The 24415-nt window shown below is 43.0% G+C and overlaps 4 protein-coding genes and 1 non-coding gene across 5 annotated transcripts; 2 read left to right on the top strand and 3 right to left on the bottom strand.

Annotated features, from left to right (window-relative positions):
* The first annotated feature begins 885 nt into the window (after window positions 1-885).
* LOC127300388 (uncharacterized) lies at window positions 886-2476 on the top strand. The gene is made up of 4 exons (XM_051330494.2): window positions 886-1206; window positions 1398-1505; window positions 1866-1940; window positions 2146-2476. Exons 1-4 carry the CDS (start codon window positions 1073-1075, stop codon window positions 2375-2377), a joined length of 549 nt encoding a protein of 182 aa, XP_051186454.1. The 5' UTR covers window positions 886-1072; the 3' UTR covers window positions 2378-2476.
* Window positions 2477-2720: 244 nt separating this feature from the next.
* TRNAL-CAA (transfer RNA leucine (anticodon CAA)) lies at window positions 2721-2801 on the bottom strand. Its single transcript has one exon. It is a non-coding gene; the product is annotated as a tRNA-Leu (tRNA).
* A 1537-nt stretch (window positions 2802-4338) lies between these two features.
* Window positions 4339-8234, top strand: LOC127300386 (protein RDM16). The gene is made up of 6 exons (XM_051330493.1): window positions 4339-5096; window positions 5539-5811; window positions 5907-6326; window positions 6413-6607; window positions 6685-6848; window positions 6934-8234. The coding sequence occupies exons 1-6, from the start codon at window positions 4464-4466 to the stop codon at window positions 7796-7798; spliced, it is 2550 nt and encodes an 849-aa protein (XP_051186453.1). The 5' UTR covers window positions 4339-4463; the 3' UTR covers window positions 7799-8234.
* Window positions 8235-8932: 698 nt separating this feature from the next.
* On the bottom strand, window positions 8933-11405 carry LOC127300385 (CASP-like protein 5B3). The gene is made up of 3 exons (XM_051330492.2): window positions 11052-11405; window positions 9831-9963; window positions 8933-9363 (listed from the first exon to the last, which is right to left on the bottom strand). Exons 1-3 carry the CDS (start codon window positions 11180-11182, stop codon window positions 9160-9162), a joined length of 468 nt encoding a protein of 155 aa, XP_051186452.1. The 5' UTR covers window positions 11183-11405; the 3' UTR covers window positions 8933-9159.
* A 971-nt stretch (window positions 11406-12376) lies between these two features.
* LOC127300384 (CASP-like protein 5B3) lies at window positions 12377-15108 on the bottom strand. Its single transcript, XM_051330491.2, has 3 exons — window positions 14852-15108; window positions 13451-13583; window positions 12377-13044 (listed from the first exon to the last, which is right to left on the bottom strand). The coding sequence occupies exons 1-3, from the start codon at window positions 14980-14982 to the stop codon at window positions 12841-12843; spliced, it is 468 nt and encodes a 155-aa protein (XP_051186451.1). The 5' UTR covers window positions 14983-15108; the 3' UTR covers window positions 12377-12840.
* Between the last annotated feature and the right edge of the window lie 9307 nt (window positions 15109-24415).

Below are 24415 nucleotides of genomic sequence, written 5' to 3'. Positions count from 1 at the left end.
TAATAAGCTTGAAGTACAGCCTCCATATGTGGAGGTCAAGGTCGATGTGGTGCTGGTTCTTGGTGACCGCTTCTTCATCAGCGGGGTCGGTGCATCTCTCAGCCTTCTGGTCGGTTGTGGTGATGGTAGGAAGGAGATGAGGAGTACCGTGGCCCTTGTGAGCCTAATGAGGTTTTGGGAGCCAACGGAATATGCAACTCCTGCAACAGCTTCCAAGCGACGTCGTAGGCTCGCCTCCCTATCTACGTCCATGGGGATGGCCCTGCTGCCCTCAAGCTTGATAACTCAAGTTTCTTCTCCTACATCAGAGGATCTTCGATGGGTACAATGCGGCTGAGCAAGTCCAAGCATCTCCAAGTGGTGTTGTCCGAGGTGGATGCACGGATGGCCGTGTCTGGGAGCCCAACTTTATCAGCGGCGACCAGGGACTCGATCATGTTTTTGCGATGTCTTTCAGGTTTCTTAGTGCAAAAAAATTGGTCTATGTTGTAATTTTCCTTTTTTTGAGGTCTTTTCTATAAAGGTTGCCCGCCGCCATTATAATGTGGATTCGAGACCCTTCTAGCCCTTATGTGTTAAAAAAATCAGAAATTACACATAATTACTACATTTATCGAAAAATAAATATCTTAGTTTGTCTAGATACACAGGTTAGTTGTAAACACGTTAAGAATGAAAGGAATATACTCCCTCCGTCCGACGAAGAATGTCTAAACGAATCAGATTTCCTTCAGATCCTTTGCAAATCCTGCATTGTTCTTGGCGAGACATGCCCGCTCGAAATCAACATTTTCCTTTTGCTGTAACAATAATCCTTTTGCTGTAACAATAATAAAAGATCTTGTTGAAGAACCCTCACCAAATTCTCGCCCGTTTCTAACCCTATGTGCCGCCACCCGTGAACCATCGCAACACCGGGCGCCCGTCGCCGCCATACCGCCATCCGCCGCCGCCACCACGCCGCGTCGTGCGCCTCTCCTCCCTTTGGCTGCTCCTCTAAAACACCGAAGAACCGAACCGATCGCCACCGCCGCTTCCCACGCTCGACGACAGATACCTTGCCTGAGAGAGTATGAGGAAGCTCGGGTTCCACGAGAGGAAGCTACTGAAGAGGACCAACTTCCCCGAGTACCCGCGGGAGGGCGGCCACCGCGAGGCCGCCGTCACGCAGCGCTACATCCTTGTCGAGAGGGACGACTACAAGAAGTATACACGCTGCCCGCTCTCGCCTAATCAATCCCCTATTTGTTCCACTGCTTTATGGATCAATTTCGCATTGTGCTGATCGCTTCCAGGATTTGTTCTGCTCGTGTTTCAGTTGGAGATATCGTCGTCTACGTGAGCAATTTGTTGGGTGTTGTTCTGTAATTAACTTTGTGATGGTTGTGTCCCGGCAGGTACAATGGGATCTGCTGCATGACGCAGAAGCTCGTGAACATCATAAAGCAAATGGATCCCAGGGACCCTTTCAGAATCGAGATGACGGACATGCTGATCGATAAGCTGTAAGAGCATCTCTAACCGATCACTTATAATTGGGAAAACATGAATGGAGTATAATTTAGATAGATGTGTAAACGGCTTCCTATTCTTCTAGAGGAGTATATTTACTCCGCTAAAAAAACCCGATTCCTAACCAATCTCCAAAATTGAACTTTCTAAATTCTTTTACATACAAATTAATAGTAATCGCATTGTCATATAATCAACAGCATAGTCATACAAATCGGTTGCAATATTGCACAGATCATAGATAGATCGTTCCCTAAATTGCACTCTACCTTCTTGCTTGCCGCTTAGTTTATCCTCGATACTTTACTTTCCTGCTCATTTGCGTAGTCTAAGGAAGTTTTCTTAAATTTCAGGTTCAATATGGGTGTAATTCCAACCAAAAAGAGCTTGGTCAATTGCGAGAAACTTTCAGTGAGCGCCTTCTGCAGGTCCCTCCCTGCGTTACAGCAATGATTTACCCTTCGATCATTGTTAGCTTCATTAAATTGTGCATTTTGTTTTGCAGTACGTAGTCTTTTAGAGGTGTTCATTGACATGAATCACTCGATAGCCCTAGTAGCTGTATTGTAAGAACTATGAAGCAATATGATATGTCATATTTCACTTACCATATCGTTTGCTGAACTATTGTAGGCGTAGACTCGCAACAGTTCTGGTGAAGCTCAAGTTTGCGGAACACCTTAAAGAGGCTGTCACCTACATCCAACAAGGGCATGTGCGTGTAGGCCCAGAGACGGTCACAGATCCAGCCTTTCTTGTAACGAGAAACATGCAGGACTTCATCACCTGGGTGGATACCTCGAAGATCAAGAAGAAGGTCATGGAGTATAACGGTGCACTGGATGATTATGATGCCATGATTTGAGGAATGTAGTTTAGTAGAAAGTTTGGGACCGTCGGTGCTTCGGTGTAGCTACGCTTTTGATATTTTTGAAACCTGAATCTGAGGCTACCACGTATGTTATGTAATGGACCTAAACAGCTATAACGTGCAAATGCCTAATGAGCTCATACTTGCATGCATTTCATCTTACCTTGCACATGATGAATTGCTGATATGCATCATACCGAAATCGTGATGCTGGAATGTAGTATTTACATTTTTTTTGCGGTTGGCAGCAACCTCAGAAGATAGAGGAGAGTGCCAGGCGCAGATTTTCGGAATACTTCTACGGGGAATGCTGATTGAATGAGCATTCTCCATATTATGCCTTGAAGAGGACTCGAACCTCCACGCTCTTCAGCACGAGATTTTGAGTCTCGCGTGTCTACCATTTCACCATCAAGGCATCTTGAAAGTGAATCATATTCCATGTTGATTGAATTTCTTGGTGCTGTATTAGCAAGTTCATGCTGGTAAGCATTTGATCTCTTTGAAACTACCACTTTGTTTTACAAATCCCTGCATTTTCCTGTCTATGGTATTCGTTTTTATGGAAGTCAAGCTTTCTCTGAACCTGGTCATTTGTGCAGATGTTTTCCCGTTTAGGGTTGTGGTTTTAGAAACTTTTGCTTAGTTTCAGAAACTTTTGTTTAAAAGTTCCAAAAGGCTTGCCATTTCATTAATTAAGGAGAAAAAGGGTCATACTAACAAAGCGAGTCTGAAAACAATTCCAACAACCCATAACATGACACTAAAATAGATGTATCTTGACATATTTTATTTGTAAATACATCCATTTTAGTGGTAAGTAATATGTATCGGAGGGAGTACTATATAAGGTGTCAAGTGTGATCCCACCAAAATTCCACATACAATTTACTTTGTTATTTCTAATTCAAAATTTGATCCCAAAATATGAACAAGAAATTTAAAATAAATAACAATTGAGATTTTGGTGGGATCCCACTTACATCTCTATTGATATAACATGAGTTCCTAAGACGGAAAAACACATGAACACAGAACAAAAGGTCAAGCACTTTGCGCCCACATTGATTCAAAAGCTTGGCACCACCGACATGTAAAGTCGGCGTGATTGGCCTATTTTTTCAGAAATTTATGTTGGTTCAGTTTGAAATGAAACTAGTCTATGCTTTGAATCAGATTAAATGTAACTGAACATCCTTACCAATCCACCTCAACACGCATATCAAGTGCGCTCCCATAAAATTTTCAGCCAGACTCCGGTATAGCTTGGCAGTGCAAAACAGAAATTTGTGAGAAGAGCCCGCATAAGTTAAGGGGTGGAAAAAGATGGAATGCGGGTTGGATAGTATCCTTCTCACATTTGTTTTCATGTTTTCGAAACAAATACGAATACTGATGTTGTTGGATACGAATTTGAAGCGAATGTTATTCGAATACAAATGTAGATGGGATATTTTTTTCGATCCGGAACCGATACGAATATATAAAAAATAATAGACTGATGCAGATTAGACCCCATTTTTGTGGACACATTTATATTTGTATTTGTAAAACGAATGGGTAGATTTACCACATCCATTCCCATGGACGTCTTGATTCGAATATTACCACATCCATTTTCAATTTCTCAAGCATTGCAAGCCGGCCGGATAATTCATTTTCAATTTTTTTTCTTAATCTCATACCGCTAATCATGTTTGGTTCATTGTAAACCAATCGCGTCGCCGGTCAGAACCGACTTCGCTCGTGCAGTGCTGCGCCTCTCCTCCGACGAGCCGCGGCGCCGGCGCCGGCGCGGGTAGAGAGCAGAGGCGGTCGCCGATCATCTTTCTTTGCAGTGCTTCTTCTCTGGAATCCCCAACCCGTGTCTCAGATCTGATTCCAGGCTTCCAGCACCGTCTATGTTAACAAAGCTGAACCAAACACCTTCTTAAACCCCTCTATCGCCTCGGAATCGCCCGGCCCAGCCCATTAGCGGCGCCTGCCAGTCGCACCACGCACCCGCTCCGCCCCGCCCTAACCCTAGCGCCGCTCCGCCCCCATCTCCGGCGCGCCGCTCCCATCCGCCCCCTCCCACTCCATGGATCGCGACCGCTCCTCCCGCCGGGACCGGGACCGCGACCGCGACCGGGACGACGACCGCGACCGGGACCGCGACGACGACCGCCACGCCACCCGCGACCGCGACGAGGACCGCCACCGCCGCCGCCGCCACGACGCCGAGACCCACCACCACAAGCCGCGCGACGCCGAGGACGACCGCCGCCACCACAAGCGCGGCGGCGACGACACTTCCGCCGCTGCCGTCGCCGACGAAGACCGCCGCCGCGCGCGCCGGCGCCGCTCGCGCTCCCCCTCCGAGTCGTCCCCGCCGCCCGCGAAGCGCGACCGCTCCTCGAGCCGCGCGCCGCGGGACTCCGCGGACCCGGCGGACCGCGAGCAGCAGCCGTCGCGGAAGCGGAAGGAGCACGAGGGCGGGGGCCGCCGCGACGGCGACGAGCCCGCCGCTGACCGGGAAGGTGGGAAGCGGGCCAGGGCCGTGGCGGTGGATCCGGCCCCGCGGGCGGAGGAGAGGCCCCGGCGAGAGCGCAGGAGGTTCGATGACGGGGACGAGAATGGCGATCAGAAGAGGGGTAGGGACGGTTCATCTCGTGAGCACAGGAAGGTAGAGCCTGGTGCTAATGGAGGTTCACACAGCGGCGCGGCGCCTAATGTAAGTATCCTGCGCTGTTCTCGTACACTGTTGTGTTCTAGTGATGCAATTTATGTTTCTGAAATTTGGGCAAGTGGTTCCTATTGTGCTTCAGTACCAATTAGATGAACTCTAGTAGATAGTGATAGTGATACTAGTATTAGTTCCTGAATTAGAATGAAGTCCTTAAGGAAGAGATGCTGTTGCATTTGTGTAATTCATACTAGTGTACATTGCTGGCGTATATGATATCCCCTCTGTCCCGAATTAATCAACTCAGGTTGAGTCGATTAATATGGGACGGAGGGGGTACTTGTTTAGCAAATACGTGAGGTTAAGCGAAATAATAAATACTTGAGTTCTCTTCGGAATTTTTTTTTTGTCTGCGCTTCTTGCTTTCTTTGAGGTTGAGGTTCATCACTGGGTCCATCTCTATGCTGACTTTGCATATTATATTTTGCAGCCTGGTGCTCAGCAGCCGCTTAATTCTGCACCTGCTGTTGCGGTGCCATCTGCTGATCCTGTTGCTTCAAAGGTATCCTCGATTACTACCACCAATGAAAATGGGGGAGTTAGTATTAGATCTGATCAAGTTACTGGAAAATCTAGTACAGATGGAACTCCAAATTCAGCCGCTGGCAGAAGTAGTAACTTAAGTCTTGATGCTTTAGCCAAAGCTAAAAAAGCTTTGCAACTGAAGAAGGAACTTTCAGAAAAACTCAAGAAATTATCTGGGGTAAGACATTACATCTATTGTTTGTCCTTTGCTTCAGATTCATTCTTCTTTTTATTACTTTTGCAACCATTCTAAGTTCACGTTTTCCCACACAGCTTAATAATAAACTTGGTACTGCTCTTTCTGATGCACAAACTCCTAAGAAAGAAACCCAGCCTGTTTCTGGCTCGAGTGCGTCTTCAGGACATGCTGGTGCGGCTTCTGAACTGCCTGCTAGTATTGCCTCTGGGATGGCAGCAGCTGCAGCTGTTGCAGCTGGTATTTCAGGCCTTACCAACATTCCCAATTTGGATGCTGTGAAGCGAGCACAAGAGCTTGCTGCTAGTATGGGATTTCGCCAGGATCCACAGTTTGCACCTGTTATCAACATGTTCCCTGGTACATCCAGTGAATTAGCTGTTTCTCAAAGACCCGCCAAGGCTCCTGTTCTCCGTCTTGATGCTCAAGGTAGGGAAATTGATGAGCATGGGAATGTTATCAGCATGGCCAAGCCAAGCAGTCTGAGTACTCTGAAGGTAAAACTTCTGTAACTTAACACATATTTCAATATGATATATAGTTCTGTATATTGACCTGCTACTTTTGGTTCAACCTTTGGTAGGTCAACATTAACAAGCAGAAGAAGGATGCGTTCCAGATTATCAAACCTGACTTGGAGTCACTTGCAAAATCTACTGTTCATTTTGATGAAAGGATGGGTATCAACCCAACCAAGCTCCTTCGTCCTAAAAGGCCAGGATTCGTATTTGTTGAGGAAGGCAAGCTTACGAGGCAGGCTGAATTGCAGAGGATTAAGGTCTGAAAATTTTCCTGTTGGTCATGTTGTTGTTTACTGTATCTTTGGTAGCTGAACTTAAAAGTTCGATTATGCAGAGTCAATTTGGTGATGCACAAGCTAAAGAGCTTAAAGTTAAACAAGCTCAACTTGCTAAGGCGAAGGTCGAAGTGGACATGAATCCAAACCTAATTGAAATTGCTCCCGGCGGAAGGCCTCCAAAGCAAAAGCAGAAGGAAGAGATTCCTGACATTGAGCCATGGTTTGTGGCTACCACCCTCTATTGATTGTTCCCAGACTTCCTTTATCAGCATACAGCAACTAATGCCTACTCTATATCTTTGCAGGGACTCGAAAATTTTAATTTCTGCCACGTACGAGGACGACATCTCTTTGGAAAAGCTTAATATGGATAGGATAACCATCTATGTAGAACATCCAGAGCCATTGGAACCACCTGCTGAGCCTGCACCACCACCACCTCAGCCTCTTAAGCTGACTAAGAAGGAGCAGAAGAAGCTCAGAACACAGAGGCGCCTCGCAAAGGAAAAAGATAGGCAAGAAATGATTAGGCAAGGTCTCTTGGAGCCGCCAAAGCCCAAGGTCAAGATGAGCAACCTTATGAAAGTACTGGGTGCAGAGGCTACACAGGATCCAACACGTATGGAGATGGAAATACGAACGGCTGCTGCAGAGCGTGAGCAGGCTCATGTGGATCGCAATATTGCCCGCAAACTCACACCAGCAGAGCGCCGTGAGAAGAAGGAGAGGAAGCTTTTTGATGATCCCAACACACTAGACTGGATTGTTTGTGTGTACAGAATCAGAGACCTGTCACACCCTCAGACACGCTTCAAGGTTGATGTGAATGCTCAAGAGAACCGGCTGACTGGTGCTGCAGTTATCGCAGATGGTATAAGTGTTGTGGTTGTGGAAGGAGGGAAGAAGTCAATCAAGAGGTACAATAAGCTGATGCTGAACCGGATTGACTGGGCTGCTGCAGTTGGTGGCGAGGATGATGCTGAGGATGAACCAGACAAGCCGGTGAATAGCTGTGCATTAGTATGGCAAGGTAGTGTTGGGAAGCGCACCTTTACGAAGTTCAGTGTGCACCAGTGCCGCAGTGAGGCTGCTGCCAAGAAGGTGTTTGCAGATGCTTCTGTTCCACACTACTGGGACCTGGCTGTCAACTTTTCGGAAGATTCGTCTTGAGCTCAGCTTCTGTTCAATTCATGGAGGGTAATTGCTGTGGATCGATCTACTATTTACATGCAGTTTGTGAGGCTGCTTTAGGTGCAAAAGCCTACTTCTAGTACTGTGGACATTTACTGGACCGAGTAGTACTTTGAATTGTCACGAACATTTCATTTTCAGACTGTTGATATGCCTGTTCTGAGATCTGCTTACATTATCTAGACACTGAACACATGGAAGAGCTATTGGAATTTTGCGGTATATCTTTCAGATGTATCTAGTCAGTCCTATCAGTATAAGAGCTCAGGTTGTGCAGGCCTTGAATACTGTTAAGTTGTGAATCGATTCTAAGGAGTTGTATCTGATGCTAGTTTGAATAAGTTGGTACACTGTTTCTGATGAATCCTGTTGTGATCTCTAAACTAGTATGATCTAAACTTTTCCTGTTCATTCATATTCATGCTTGTACATTCTTTGGGTTATCTTATGCAATCGCATTTTTGTTCCTGCATTGTATATAGAAGGATTATGATGTGGATATTATGAGCTTGGTGAACCAAGCATAAATGGTGTATAGTGTTGCATCAGCATAGTTCTGGCGACAGATTATCATGCTTCCGAGCTTGGGGAAGATAAATGGAAGCTCTGGTGACAGATTGTCATGCTCCTGAGCTTGGGAAGATAAATGGAAGCTAAAGCGTATGCTTTGGTTGTGCTGATATTAGAAGCATCGTCTTGCTTCCAGGATGTCCAGCATAGGTCAAAATCAGTTTTGATCGGTTTTCTTAGATATGCCAATCTAGCTTAGTGTTTTCTGAAAGCTCTTCCACTAGTCAAAACTTCCACAGGACTGCACTGCGGTTGTCTAGTTATACTTCTTATGATATCCAGTTTGTCTCTTGTAATTGTGTGTTTTATAGAATCGGCTGCTTATGAACATAGGCTAAAGCCTGGTTATAGATTAGGGTAAAGACCAAACTTAACTTCCTTATGAACATATATTTAACACATTTCTTTTGGCTCAAGAGAAATGTATGCAACTGGACGCTTAATGTTTTTCTCCATTGTTCCATTGCACACCTGACAAGCGAGAAGATTGGGAAGCAGAGCATTTTTCAGGTAGAGTCGTGACTTGTCTCCATATATAATTGCTCTCCATATTAATGGTTCCACATCATCAAAATGATAACTATTACACACAGGGTGCTATAAGTCATAACCAGTTCCCGAAACAAAGATGAGGCTATCAAACAGACGTTATATCTAGAAGTCATGAAGGATGAAGCTGTCCATCACCATCTAAAATCTAAGTGCCCCGAGCACATTGCAATCGCTATACTGTTTGACTGACAATTAGCCCACCATGGCATGTGAGACCGCTAGAAGAAAGAGACCAGTAGCCAGAACCCAGAGAAAGAAGACGCAGCGTCCACCGCCCACACCATGAACGCCAAGATGGTCGAAAGCACGAACTGACTGCATGCCAGTCGCCAGTATACCTTGCAGAAGTCCAAATCCTTCGTGAAGAGGATCACCAGACTGGCGGAGGCAGAGGCTCCCGCGAAAACGAGAACAGACATGATCTGCAATGAATGGACAGTTGCTATGATCAATCAGATGGACCTTGCTTGTTCAACATTCCAAAAACCACTCGAGTCAAAAATATATTTTGCAAGGCATTTTAACTGTGCGATGTAACAACTTTGGCTGAGGCAATGGCAGCGATCAGTTGTAACAGAAAAATAGGACCTTTGATGAACTATACAGTTGGTTAACCAGTTTTTCATCCCTAACTGACGAAAAAAAATCAGGACAAGAGCAACTCGTGCTTCTCTATTGGCTAAATTCTAATTTTACCTCCCTTTAAGAGAAGAAGACATCCTTAAAAAGACTTTTTGCGCAGGTGCTCCATCTAACTTCCGCTTACGAATTTCCATTTGAGCAAGAAGTTTTAAGGACTTTGGATTCAATTGTCACAGCGCATGCTTTCAACTCATTAAGAAAAACCAACGAACATCATCCGATTTTGGAGATAAAGTGAATGACCTACCCAGTCACCGAAAACAATGAGGGTTACGATAGCGGGGTCGTGAAGATCCTTTTTGTTCCTCAGGGAGAAGATATCAACACAAGCAAGGCCCAAACTCCAGATAAACTGCAGGATCAACACAGTGTTCATGTAGCTGAAATAAAGAGAAACCATAACACGCTCATTAGGTTAGATGATGTGAAGGAAAAAAACACTTGAGCTCCTGCCCAAGCAATTCCGAAGAGTAATAAAAAAATTGAAGATTTATGCAGCTCAGAATCTCATTAATATGAACTTGATATGAAAGGATAAATCATCGGAGATTGAAGATTTATGCAGCTCATAATCTCAGTAATCCCTGAAGATTAATCAAGAACTTGATTTGAAAGGATAAATTACTGGAGCACACCGGCACACATACAACAGTCAAGACACTTCACATGTTGAAAAATAAAATATACTGTATTTTTTTTGATAAAACATATCACTGGATAATTTTACTACAGGTAAATTAGAAACACTAAACTCGTTACACATGTGGCACAAAAAACACATACACATGGAAAGCATATGGTGCAGAAATATTCAAGTTCCCTTGTAACAACTAACAAGTATGGTTCTGTTCAGTAAAAAAAAAGAGTATGGTGCTGTTCACCCCGTTCTGCAGAGAAATGAGCTTCTCACTAATCTCGGCCCCTCAACATCCGAGTTCTGTTTCAGAAATCCTTACAAACACCCTAATACAGTTATTTAATGTGTGCCAAATCCTGAAGACTGAGGCACTGAGCCCAGGTAGGTTTTTATTTACATAGAGGTGCAGAAATTAAGTGTATTACTCCGAGTTCAGGACGAAGTCAGAACAAGTGAAGGTTTTTATTGGAAAAAAATCCAGGAACATGTCAATTCCTTCTCCAGTGGCGCCTCCAATAAATTGTGAAGTGATTTGTATGACATGATGCTGAAGGAAAATTTATACTACTTACTAGACACCAACACAATCTAGTCTTTTGTTCAGAAATCTTCGCCCAGAAAACTGCAACTACGGCGAATTATCCAAACGCTTGTGGTGATGGAAGGGGAACGAAAATAAAATAAAAGGGGACATCTATATCCAGGATAACGCCGGTTCGAAAGCAGGAGAAGAAATCACCCAACCTAAGGCCAAAACCCTGACGGACCCAAAATGCAATCTAAGGTATGCGAAGAAACTGAGATCGGGGGTGGCGGGGAGGAAGAACTTACGCGAAGGCGGTGTAGTTGGAGAAGCCGAAAGCGGTGACCATGGTGCAGACGGATGCGGCGGCGAAGATGCACTGCGACACCCGCAGCGCCATGCCGCTCCATGTCCCCGGGCTCCCCACTACGAGCTTCATATCCTTGGATCGGTCGGGCGGATGCTGCCGCCGGGGGTGGAGATCGAATCCGGCGAGTGTGCTGCCGCGGGTGGATGCCTAGCTTAGCAGCGCCGGGTGGGATCGATGGGAAAGTTGATGGCAGGAACGATGAGAGGGGAGCTGCTCACTGCGAAAACGAAAGAATATGTAAACGAGCTAGTGACGTCCACCGTGTGGGGTACCTGGCCTCTGCTGGTGGTTGAAATGCCGTGAAACTGTGAAGGACAGATGAAACGCGAGTAACTGAGCATCCACTGCCTGCCTGGGGGTACCTCTGCTAGTAGCACTTGGATATTTCTACGTCCTTTCCAGCCGATCGAGCGCCCTCGTTTTCTTCTCCTATAAGAGTCAGGTCCGAATTGCCAAGAGATTTCGCGTGTTCTTCCAGTTTTGGCTAAGTGGAGGCAGGGCCATGTGAACCCGAGTTAAAGCTACGTACGCGCTTACCCTTTGCTGCACCAAATCGGAAATTGCCTTAAACGATGATCAGACGGCAGGGAAAGATTTGGTAAAACTGTGGAATACATGTGGCGTGTAAATAATAGTAAGCCCGAGTAGATACCTCAATTAGCTAGCTACTTCACTCTATCTCGAATTAATTGAAGTTCTAACTACTTTTTTCATCAATCAAACTTTTTAAATGTTTAATCAAGTTTATAGGAAAAACGTTCTTGAGATCTACCACACCAAATATATATATAGCACCCAAGTACATTTTTGTGAAGATTGTTAGATCCCATAGCTTAGATACTTGAAAGGGGTAGATTCTAGGTATGTTCACTCAATTCATGCATGTAAAAACCTAGAACACTAAAACCTAGCTCTTTGATTAAAGTTAACGCAGGGATCAAAGTTTTACTTAAATGGACGATTTAAAGTTTGATTTGGCTGCCATCAATTTCCACTAACCTTTGATAATTTAATTTTTTTTAGCACAACTCGGAGAATATAGAAAAACAAATACCAATGACACCATCACAATGGAAGCTGAGATAGATTCGGAAATTTGATTTGCAAATAAATAGTATTCAGTAATCCATGAATAATACAAACAAATGTAAAATTAAATGGAAGAAAAATGTGAAAAAGTTCAAATAATACTACGAAAACACTAAATTAAATATTGGTCCTCCTTTCCTTATTTACATGCAAAAGAAAAACAACAAAGAAACAAATAAATGATTGGTTAATATAAAATAGTCCATCATTACTGATGGGACATTTTGATGTAGGAACTTAACTGTGGTTCTAAATAGTTGACTAGCTAGAGCGAAAATCAGCTTATTCAGGTCAACTTAGGCAACTTGGGTCAAGATTAGAAATTATGGGTCAACTGAATTTCCTTCTGAAGATATATTTAATCCATTTATTATGGTTGAAGAGAAATATGTCCAAGTGGACCCCACATGTTTTTTTTGCCATGGTATGTATAAAATTCCATTGCTCGCTTGACCAGAGCATTTTTCATGTAGAGGCATGACTTATGGGAACTTTTACAGTAGATGAACTATCAAACAAAAATATATCTAGTAGTGACTAAGGATGTTCCATCAACTCAAATCTAAGTGCCCCGAGCACATTGCAATGGATATACTGTGAACTGACAATTAGCACACCGTGGCATATATGTGAGATCACTAGAAAAACGAAACCAGTAGCCAGAACCCGGAGAAAGAAGATGCAGCATCCAAGGAGCACACGATGAACGCCAAGACGGTCGAAAGAGCGAACTGACTGCATGCCAGTCGCCAGTATACCCTGCAGATGTGCATATCCCTCGTGAAGAGAACCGTCACACTCGCGGAGGCAGAGGCTCCCCCAAAAACTAGAATTGTCATGATCTGCAATGCATGGAAATTACTGTGATCACTCAGATAGACCTTGCTAGTAGACTATTCCATAAACTGTTCTGAGTCGAAAATAAATTTTCAAGATATTTGAATCGTGCTTCTTAGATGTAACAACTTCGGGTGAGACAAATGGAGCGATCAGTTCTAACAAAAAACTAAAATATTTGATAGACTATAACGTTGGTTAACCAGTTTTACCTCCCTTCAAGAGAAGAAGGCATGCTTAAAAGACTTTTTGCGCAGGTGTTCCATCTAAATTTTGGTTAGAAATTTCCATTTGTGCAAGAAGTTATAAGAACTATCGATTGAAGTTTGGATTCAGTTGTCTCAGTGCATGCCTTCAACTCATTCAAACATAGCTGCATGGATAATAGAATAGATAAAGTGAATGACCTACCGAGTCACCGATGACAATGAAGGTTACAATAAACGGGCAGTGAAGATCCTTTTTATTCCTTACACAGAAGATATCGACACAAGCAAGGCCCAAACTCCATATGAACTGCAGGAGCAACGCAGTGCTCATGTAGCTGAAATAAAGAGAGACAGCGATAATGCAGTCAGTAGGTTAGATGGTGTCAAGAAAACAAGCTTGAGCTCCTACCTAAGCAATACTGAAGAGTAGTCAAGAAATTGAAGATTCTGTGCTGTTCACAGTTTAAATATTATGAGTTTTATATGAAAGGATAAATCACCAGAGCACACATGCACACACATATATATATACAACAGTCAAGACATTTCAAATGTTGACACATAAAACCTAAATTTAATAATTATGATAAATATTATGACAGAACAAGTACTACAAGTACGTAGATGAAAACATAAGGCTTCATTACACATATGGGTCTAAAACATGTCCGATATTCCAGTTCCATTTTTAACAAATAGGGTGTTATTCACCCCGTTTTGCAGACAATTGAGCTTGAGCTAATCCCGGCCACTCACAACCCACACCCCAGTTCTGTCTGCTACAATTATTTACTCGGTCGTGCCAAAGCCTGAATATTTAACCAAGGTGGATTTTTATTTACACCGAGGTACATAGATTAAATCTATTAATCTAAGTTCTGGATGAAGTCACAACAAGTGCGAAAAGTGCTTTTAGCTCCCGAGCCAGTGCTCTCGCTATGTTAAAAAAAAAAAATATTTTTACAAGTTATAAAAATCATGAAAATAATTCTGAAGAATGTCATTGATACATCCCACAATCATGCAAAATCCCAATCCGAAATTCTTTTTATTTTGAGCTAGAGAAAAATGACAAAATCTGATATGTTTTTGAGATTTGAAAATGACTACTCAGATCTACAATTTTGTTATTTTTGTGTAGCTCAAAATATTAGGTATTTAAAATTTATTTTTTGCTCGTTTGTGGGATACATCATTGTCTATGTGTGAATTGTTTTTCCAGATTTTTTTAAAACTCAAAAATATGATTTTTATTTAATTTTTAAAAGAGATCACTGGTGCCCATCCAACAAGTGAAGGTTTTCTTGGAGAAAACCAGGAACTTGTCAGTTCCTTGTCTGGTGGCACCTCGAATAAATTGTGCAGTGATTTGTATGACATGATGCTGAAGGAAAACTTATATTGGACACCAACACCATCTAGGATTTTGTTCAGGAAACTGCAACTACGGTAGATTTTCCAAATGCTTGTGGAATTCAGCCCTACCAAAACAGGAAAAATATGGGAATTCAGCTGAACACACAGCCAACCGTGCTGCCAGAACTAGCATTGCTACTCTGCAAGAGAGGTATGCGAGGAAAATGAAATTAGGGGTAGAAAGTACGCGAAGGCTGTGTAGTTGGAGTAGCCGAAAGCAGTGACCATGGCACAGACGGATGCGGCGGCGAAGACGCACTGCGACACCCGCAGCGCCATGCTGCTCCATGTCCCTGGGCTCCCCACTATGAGCTTCATCCCCTTGTTCTTGGTGCTGCCGCCTGCCGGGGGTGGTAGGCGAGTGCAATGTAGGAGAAAACTGGCGAGTGCAGCGTTGGGAAAAGCTCAACTGTGCACGATGTGATATTTCCAGCCGGGTGCTCGTATTTTCTTCTTCTATAGGAATCAAGTCCCCGTTGGACCATGCGCAAGAAATTTTCCGTGTTCTTCCAGTTTTGGCTAAGTGAAAGCAGGGCCATGTGAACCCAAGTTAAAGCTAAGTACGCGCTTACCCTTGCGGCACCAAATTGGAAACTGCCCTAAACGATGATCCAAGAGCAGGGGAAAGATGAGTTAAAACTGTAGAATACTCCCTCCTTGCCACCATAATATTGCACATACAATATTTTTTAAAACTTAAATGATGTAAAGTTTGACCAAATTTATTGAGAAAATCATCTATATCTCCAACACCAAATATATCCTCATCTATCTAATGATACGGATTTGATATTTAAGGTGCTGATATTTTTTCTACATAATTTATTAAACTTTGTATGGTTTGACTTTAAAGAAACTAATATGCACTATATTTTGGCAAGAAGGGAGTACATAAAAATCGTGTAATAAACATCAATTACCAAGGGTGTGGTCGGTAGTATACGTCGCTGCTGGCTAATCGAGCTCGCGTCTCGGACAATGTGACATAATGTGCGCGTGGAATGGGATGTAGGGCAGGAGCGAATTCATGGCGGGTCTTTCGGTTTCCCTCGAGCTTGTTGGCATGCCACGAAAATTTTGGTTCCTGGTTGACGACTTGTGATTTAGTGGACAGTGCCAATGACAAACAAAAAAGGCAAGTAGACCTGGAGTAGTAGTATTATAGAAGGTAAAAGAATAGTTACAAACCTAGACTATTAATATTTACAGAAGGTTTACTGGGTTGCTTTTGAGCTAAACATATTAACTTACAACCCGCAAAAAAAAAAAAAAATTAACTTACCTTGTGTAACAATCAGTACCACAACTTGCAAATTCACCACATGATTTAGCTGCACAGTTCCATGTAATATTGCGTGGTAGCCCGCATTAGGCTAGACAAGGCCATGGAGATACAATTCTTGGCCAATCGAAAGTCCACACACGTTTCTGAGCTAGGCCAGTACAAGAAAGAAACCTTAAGACGGACCCGCTAAAAGCTGCTAAGTCGCAGTTTTTGTGGAGCCAGGCCTGGTGGAGCCCAAAGAAACTCACATTTCCACATGGAAGAGCGCCGGTGACGCGACCCAGTAAATTTGGATGTGTTGCATCACCACCATCTCTTTGGCCGTGCGCAACAACTTCATTGACTTGGCAATGACAGTAAGCCCTATGTCGAGTGGCGGACGCAGGAAAAAAAACTAGAGTGAAAATTTAATCCATTTCGGTTGACTGCAGAGAACTATGTGATGGGATTCGTAGCAAAGAAAAAAAAAAAAATTTACCGCAAGAATGAATAACAAGCCAAGATCTAAACTAGAAGATGGTAGCAACGAGAAGATCATGAGACTAACCCTCGAAGATTCCAAAGCCTACGAGATTAGATCTCGTTGTTGATGTAGTCGATCACTTGCCGCTTTCAAAAGCGCGTAGAAGATCTTGACGGTGCCACAGTTGGGCAGCACCTCCGTACTCGGTCACACGTTCGGTGTTGACGACGACGTCCTTCTCCCTGTTCCAGCGGGCAGCGGATGTAGTAGATCCTCCTCGGAATCCCGCCAGCACGACGGCGTGGTGACGGTGGTGGTGGAGATCTCCGGCAGGGCTTCGCCGTAAGCGCTGCGGGAGAAGGAGGAGGGAGTAGCTAGGATTTGGAGAGAGGAGGGGCTTGGGGCGCCGGCTTGGGAGCCCCTTGGTGGTGCGGCCAAGTAGTGTAACCAGACCCTCCCTCTCCCCCTCATTATATAGGTGGAACCCCCCTAGGGTTTACCCAAAATCCGAATAAGAGTCCAACTCAAAAAATTCCATATTGGTGAAACCTAGGTCAAGTGGGATTGCTCCCTTTCCTTGCTTTCATGGCCGGCCAACTGGTGGACTCCACCTTCCCACTTGGTGGGTTGGCTAGGGTTGGTGGAGTCCCTCCGGGACCCCTCCTTCCATAGTGATTTATTCCGGATGATTCTAGAAACTTCTACAACCTTCCATAAATTCATCGGACCATTCCCAAACTTGGAATGTGACTTCCTATATATGAATCTTATTCTCTGGACCATTCCGGAACTTCTCGTGATGTCCTGGATCCCATCCGAGGCTCCGAACAACATTCGAACTCCATTCTATATTCCATATCTACTTAAAACGACATCAAACCTTAAGTGTGTCACCCTACGGTTCGAGAACTATGTGGACATGATCGAGACTCCTCTCCGATCAATAACTAATAGCGGGACCTGGAGATCCATAATAGCTCCCACATATTCAACGATGACTTCCTGATCGAAAGAACCATTTACATATGATACTGATTCCCTTTGTCACGCGATACTTTACTTGTCCGAGGTTCCACCATGATACATGGCTTTGGTTGGCGGCCCAATGTTCTTCTCTAACAATATGCATACTCAAACCATTTAACTCATGAGAAATCTCCCTTACTTCAGACAAGACGAATATGCATAGCAACTCACATGATATTCAACAAAGGTGTGACAGGTTGATGGCGTCCCCAGAAACATGGTTACCGCTCAACAAACAACTTATAAGAACTAAGATACATAAGAGACATATTCATTACCACAATAGTTTTTTTTAGGCTACTTTCCCATGAGGTATGTATTGCAAAGACGAGGAATGAATTTTTTAAAGGTAGCACGCAAGCAATTTACTTTGGAATGGAAGAAAAATACCACATAGTAGGTAGTTATGGTGGACACAAATGACATAGGTTTTGGCTCAAGGTTTTGGATGCACGAGAAGCATTCCCTCTTAGTACAAGGCTTTGGCTAGCAAGGTTGTTTGAAGCAAACACAAGTATAAACCGGTACAGCAAAACTTACATAAGAACATATTGCAAGCATTATAAGACTCTACACTGTCTTCCTTGTTCTTCAAACACTTTTACCAGAAAATATCTAGACCTTAGAGAGACCAATCATGCAATCCAACTTTCAACAAGCTCTACGGTAGTTCTCCACTAATATATTTAAACTACATGATGCAAGAGCTTAAACATGATCTACTTGAGATCTCAAAACAATTGCCAAGTATTAAATTATTCAAGACAATATACCAATTACTATATGAAGCATTTTCTGTTTCCAACAAAATAACAATAAGTATAAGTGCTGCGGCTTTCAGCTTTCGCCATGAACATCAAAAACGAAGAACACAAGTGTTCAAATGAAAAAGCGGAGCGTGTCTCTCTCCCACACAAGGATTGCTAGGATCCGATTTTATTCAAACATAAACAAAAATAAAAACAAACAGACGCTCCAAGTAAAATACATAAGATGTGACGGAATAAAAATATAGTTTCACTAGAGGTGACCTGATAAGTTGTTGATGAAGAAGGGGATGCCTAGGGCATCCCCAAGCTTAGACGCTTGATTCTTCTTGAAATATGCAGGGATGAACCACGGGGGCATCCCCAAGCTTAGACTTTTCACTCTTCTTGATCATATCATATCATCCTCCTCTCTTGATCCTTGAAAACTTCCTTCACACCAAACTCAAAGCAATCTCATTAGAGGGTTAGTGCATAATAAAAAATTCACATGTTCAGCAAGGACACAATCATTCCCAACACTTCTGGACATTACCCAAGGCTACTGAAATTTAATGGAGCAAAGAAATCCACTCAACACAGTAAAAGAGGCAATGCGAAATAAAAGGCAGAATCTGTCAAAACAGAATAGTCCGTAAAGATGAATTTTTTCGAGGCACTTAACAGGCTCAGATGGAAAAGCTCCAGTTGAACGAAAGTTGCGTACATATCTGAGGATCACGCATGAATTTTTTCAGCATTTTACGAGTTTCCTACAAAGAGATCAACTCAAATTCGTGATAGCTAAAAATCTGTTTCTACGCAGAAATCCAAATCTTGTATCAACTTTACTATCAAAGACTTTACTTGGCACAAAAATACAAGAAAATAAAGATACAGAGGTATTGCTACAGTAGTAACAAGTACCTTGATTCAAATATAAAACAAAAATTACATGAATAAAATAATGGGTTGTCTCCCATAAGTGCTTTTCTTTAACGTCTTTCAGCTAGGCGCAGAAAGTGCAAATCAAGTAATATCAAGAGAAGAAGCATCAATATCATAATTTTTATTAAAAACACAACTTGTCGCAGAGGGTACCTTAGATGCTCCATTATCTAAATTTCCCATAGTGGTACTAAGGGTTTTATCAATTTTAAGCTCATAATGATTCTTTGACTTTGGCATCTTAGGGACATACATGAATTTTTGCTCCCTACCCGCATAAGCTTTCTCCTTAAACTTAAGAGAAGAAAAAGTTGAACCCAAGGTTCCCATACCTTCTTCAAGTTCACCAATCCTATGGGTGTGATTATCATGGATAGCACAAGTTTCTAAGACAGAAATTCTTTCATTAATTCCTATTAGGGATTTATCAAGTTTATCAGTATTATCAAGTAATATTCCCAATTTAGTATCAACACTTGGAAGATTTTTCTCTATGGCCTCCAACTTTTTCATGACATCCTCAAGAGAGATTTCAATTTTAGCTTCATTAACAGGTGGTGTTCCAACTAGACTCTCAATGATGCAACTAGCTTCTAAAGCAGGAGTACCTAGGAAGTTACCCCCTAAAAGAGTATCAAGAACATACCTATTCCAGCTAGAAATACCAACATAAAAGTTCCTAATGAGGATAATAGTGGAGTGTTTCTTAGTGCACCTATGATGAGCATTACTAAACCTATACCAAGCATCTTTAAATCTTTCTCCCCCTTGTTGCTTAAACGAACGAACTTCAACTTCTGGACAACTCATTTTAGCAATAATAAAGCAAACCGAATTAAATAAAGTAAATGCAAGTAACTATTTTTTGTGTTTTTGATATAAAGAAAGCAAAGAAAATAGGAAATAAAATAAAGCAATACAATAAATAAAGTAAAGAGATTGGGTGTGAGAGACTCCCCTTGCAGCGTGTCTTGATCTCCCCGGCAACGGCGCCAGAAAAGTAGCTGCTGGCGTGTAGGGAGTTAGAAATCCCTAGGATGTAAAACGCCAGTGGTAGCTCCTTGTGACGGTAAAGCACACGTCCGTTGGGAACCCCAAGAGGAAGGTATGATGAGCATAACAACAAGTTTTCCCTCAGTAAGAAACCAAGGTTTATCGAACCAGTAGGAGATGAAGGCCACGTGAAGGTTGTTGGTGAAGGAGTGTAGTGCGGCGCAACACCAGTGATTCCGGCGCCAACGTGGAACCTGCACAACACAATCAAACTACTTTGCCCCAACTTAACAATGAGGTTGTCAATCTCACCGGCTTGCTGAAAACAAAGGATTAAACGTATGGTGTGGAGAATTATGTTTGCTTGCAGAAAACAAAAGAAAACAATGATTGCAGTAGGTTGTATTTCAGATGTAAAAGAATGGACCGGGGTCCACAGTTCACTAGTGGTGTCTCTCCAATAAGATAAATAGCATGTTGGGTGAACAAATTACAGTTGGGCAATTGACAAATAGAGAAGCATATACATATCGTGATGACTACTATGAGATTTACTTAGGGCATTACGACAAAGAACATAGACCGCCATCCAGCATGCATCTATGCCTAAAAAGTCCACCTTCGGGTTAGCATCCGCACCCCTTTCAGTATTAAGTTGCAAACAACAGACAATTGCATTAAGTACTGTGCGTAATGTAAACAATACATATATCCTTAGACAAAGCATTGATGTTTTATCCCTAGTGGCAACAGCACATCCACAACCTTAGGGGTTGCTGTCACTCCCACAGATTCAGTGGAGACATGAACCCACCATCGAGCATAAATACTCCCTCTTGGAGTCACAAGTATCAACTTGGCCAGAGCCTCTACTAGCAACGAAGAGCATGCAATAACATAAATAACATATATGATAGATGAATAATCAACTTGACATAGTATTCCATATTCATCGGATCCCTACAAACACAACATGTAGCATTACAAATAGATGATCTTGATCATGATAGGCAGCTCACAAGATCTAAACATGATAGCACAAGAGGAGAAGATAACCATCTAGCTACTGCTATGGACCCCTAGTCCAAGGATAAACTACTCACGCATCAGTCCGAAGGCGGGCATGGTGATGTAGAGCCCTCCGGTGATGATTCTCCTCTCCGGCAGGGTGCCGGAGGCGATCTTCTGAACCCCCCGAGGTAGGGTTGACGGCGGCGGCGTCTCTGGAACTATTCTCGTATCGTGGCTCTCGGTAATAGGGTTTTCGCGACGGAAGGATTATATAGGCGAAGGGGCAGAGTCGGGGGACGCCCGAGGGGCCCACCCCATATGGCGGCGCGGCCAGGGGTGGGGCTGCGCCCCCTATGGTGTGGCCGCCTCGTGGTCCCTCTTCGTCTCCTCTTTGGTGTTCTGGAAGGCTCCGTGGAAAATAAGACCGTGGGCTTTTGTTTCGTCCAATTCCGAGAATATTTCCTGTGTAGAATTTCTGAAACCAAAAACAGCAGAAAACAGGAACTGGCACTGCGGCATCTTGTTAATAGGTTAGTCCCAGAAAATGCATAAAAATGATATAAAGTGTGACTAAAACATGTAGGCTGATGACCCACAAGTATAGGGGGTGTATCGTAGTAATTTCGATAAATAAGAGTGTCGAACCCAACGAGGAGCAGAAGGTGTTGACAAGCAGTTTCGATGAAGGATTCACTGTAAATGCTCACAGACAAATATTCAGGGGGGTTTTATATAGCAGATAAGTAAAGTACGAGTAAGTAAAATGCGAGAGAAATAATTACAGCGAGTGGCCCAATCCTTTTTAGCACAAAGGACAAGCCAGTTTGTTTACTTATAATGACCAAACGTTCTTGAGGACACACGGGAATTTAGTCTAGTGCTTTCGCTTCATATAGCTGATTAATCTTCATTGTTTTGATAAGTGTTGTGTGGGTGAACCTATGCTAATGCACCGCCCTTCCTAGGACTAATACATACTTGTGATTATACCCTTTGCAAGTATCCGCAACTACAAGAAAGTAATTAAGATAAATCTAACCACAGCCTTAAACTCTGAGATCCTGCTATCCCTCCTGCATCGATATACCAACGGGGGTTTAGGTTTCTGTCACTCCGGCAACCCCGCAATCGGCAAACGAATACAAGATTTATTCCCCTAGGCCCATAAAGGTGAAGTATCATGTAGCCGACGTTCACATGACACCACTAGAAGAATAACACCACAACTTAAATATCATAACATTGAATATTACCCAACATAATTCACTACTAACATTTAGACTTCACCCATGTCCTCAAGAACTAAACGAACTACTCACGAGACATCATATGGAACATGATCAGAGGTGATATGATGATGAATAACAATCTGAACATAACCTTGGTTCAATGGTTTCACTCAATAGCATCAATAACAAGTAGAAATCAATACCGGGAGAGTTTCCCCTATCAAACAATCAAGATTCAACCCTAGATGTTACAGCGGTGACGAGGTGCAGCGGTGGAGATGGCGGTGATGATGATGGAGATGATGGTGATGATGATCATAATGATGTCCAGCTCGATGACGGTGACGATAGCGTCGATTTCCCCCTCCGAGAGGGAATTTCCCCGGCAGATTTCAGCCTCCCGGAGAGCTCTTTTCTCTCTGGTGTTTTTCCGCCCCGCAGAGGCGGCTGTGACTCTTCGCGACTATCTTCTGGAGCTTAGGTTTTCGGGACGAAGAAATACGCGAAGGAGAGGAGGCCAGAGGGGGCTGTGGGCCCCCTCCCCACAAGGCGGCGCGGCCAGGCCTGGGCCCGCGCCGGCCTATGGGGGGGGCCATGGCGGCCCTCCTTGGCTCCTCGTTTTGGCTATCTCCATCTTCTGGAAAAATAAGATTTTCCGTGTAATTTCCGTCAATTGTTGATCTTCCGAAATATTGCATTCTGACGGTGCTTTTTTCCAGCAGAATCCTGACTCCGGTGCGCGATTCTCCAATAACCATGAAACATGCAAAATAGATGAAATAACATAAGTATCATCTCTAAATATGAAATATATCAATGAATAACAGTAAATTATGATATAAAATAATGATGCAAAATGGACGTATCATAGGTATTGTCATAAAACAAGCATGGAACATAAGAAATTATAGATACGTTGGAGACGTATCAGGTTCCACCAGAGGACTAAGCATATATGCCGACTCATTTGGAAAATGAGTGATGTGTTGAGACGCAAATGAATTGCAAAATACATACGTTTCTGAGCGTGTCAAATCCGTTGACTAAAACCTCTCCCGTGAGCGAAACATGATAAGCACCAGAAGGCCAAGGTGTTATATCTTTACAAATGTAAACTAGATTATTGACTCTAGTGCCAGTGGAAGACTGTTGGAGATATGCCCAAGAGGCAATAATAAATTAGTTATTGTTATATCTTAGTGTTCATGATAAATGTTTACATCCCATGCTATAATTGTATTAACCGAAACATTGATACATGTGTGTCATGTAAACAACAAGGAGTCCCTAGTAAGCCTCTTGTATAACTAGCTTGTTGATTAATAGATGATCATGGTTTCGTGATCATAAACATTGGATGTTGTTAATAACAAGGTTATGTCATTGGGTGAATGATATAATGGACATACACCCAAATAAGCGTAGCATGAGATCAAGTCATTAAGTTCAACTTGCTATAAGCTTTCGATACATAGTTACCTAGTCCTTCGACCATGAGATCATGTAAATCACTAACACCGGAAGGGTACTTTGATTACATAAAACGCCATTGTGTAAATGGGTGGTTATAAAGATGGAATTAAGTATCCGGAAAGTGTGAGTTGAGGCATATGGATCAAACGTGGGATTTTTCCATCCGAATGATGGATAGATATACTCTGGGCCCTCTCGGTGGAATGTCGTCTGATTAGCTTGCAAGCATGTGATTGGATCACAAGAGATGACATACCACAGTTACGAGTAAAGAGTACTTATCGGTAACGAGGTTGAACAAGGTATGGAGATACCGATGATCGAACCTCGGACAAGTAAAGTATCGTGTGACAAAGGGAATCGGTATCGTATGTAAATGGTTCAATCGATCACTAAGTTATCGTTGAATATGTGGGAGCCATTATGGATCTCCAGATCCCGCTATTGGTTATTGCTCGGAGAGGAGTCTCGATCATGTCTGCATAGTTCACGAACCGTAGGGTGACGCGCTTAAGGTTCGATGTCGCATAAGTAGATTCGGAATATGAGATGGAGACCGAAGTTTGTTCGGAGTCTC

Source organism: Lolium perenne, chromosome 5 (genome assembly GCF_019359855.2).
Source record: "Lolium perenne isolate Kyuss_39 chromosome 5, Kyuss_2.0, whole genome shotgun sequence".
NCBI classification, from domain to species: domain Eukaryota; kingdom Viridiplantae; phylum Streptophyta; class Magnoliopsida; order Poales; family Poaceae; genus Lolium; species Lolium perenne.
Note: the sequence above shows the minus strand (reverse complement) of the source record. Positions and strands in the feature narration are given on the sequence as shown.

Bases quoted from the DNA above. Each gene is read 5' to 3' on its own strand.
- LOC127300388 (XM_051330494.2), top strand. From the start codon at position 1,073: ATGAGGAAGCTCGGGTTCCACGAGAGGAAGCTACTGAAGAGGACCAAC. The intron at 1,207-1,397 runs GTATACACGCTG...GTGTCCCGGCAG, and splicing joins GAGAGGGACGACTACAAGAA to GTACAATGGGATCTGCTGCA. The intron at 1,506-1,865 runs GTAAGAGCATCT...CTTAAATTTCAG, and splicing joins GACATGCTGATCGATAAGCT to GTTCAATATGGGTGTAATTC.
- LOC127300386 (XM_051330493.1), top strand. From the start codon at position 4,464: ATGGATCGCGACCGCTCCTCCCGCCGGGACCGGGACCGCGACCGCGAC. The intron at 6,327-6,412 runs GTAAAACTTCTG...AACCTTTGGTAG, and splicing joins GCAGTCTGAGTACTCTGAAG to GTCAACATTAACAAGCAGAA. The intron at 6,608-6,684 runs GTCTGAAAATTT...TCGATTATGCAG, and splicing joins CTGAATTGCAGAGGATTAAG to AGTCAATTTGGTGATGCACA.
- LOC127300385 (XM_051330492.2), bottom strand. From the start codon at position 11,182: ATGAAGCTCGTAGTGGGGAGCCCGGGGACATGGAGCGGCATGGCGCTG. The intron at 9,964-11,051 runs GTAAGTTCTTCC...TCTTTATTTCAG, and splicing joins TCCAACTACACCGCCTTCGC to CTACATGAACACTGTGTTGA. The intron at 9,364-9,830 runs GTAGGTCATTCA...CATTCATTGCAG, and splicing joins TCATTGTTTTCGGTGACTGG to ATCATGTCTGTTCTCGTTTT.
- LOC127300384 (XM_051330491.2), bottom strand. From the start codon at position 14,982: ATGAAGCTCATAGTGGGGAGCCCAGGGACATGGAGCAGCATGGCGCTG. The intron at 13,584-14,851 runs GTACTTTCTACC...TCTTTATTTCAG, and splicing joins TCCAACTACACAGCCTTCGC to CTACATGAGCACTGCGTTGC. The intron at 13,045-13,450 runs GTAGGTCATTCA...CATGCATTGCAG, and splicing joins TCATTGTCATCGGTGACTCG to ATCATGACAATTCTAGTTTT.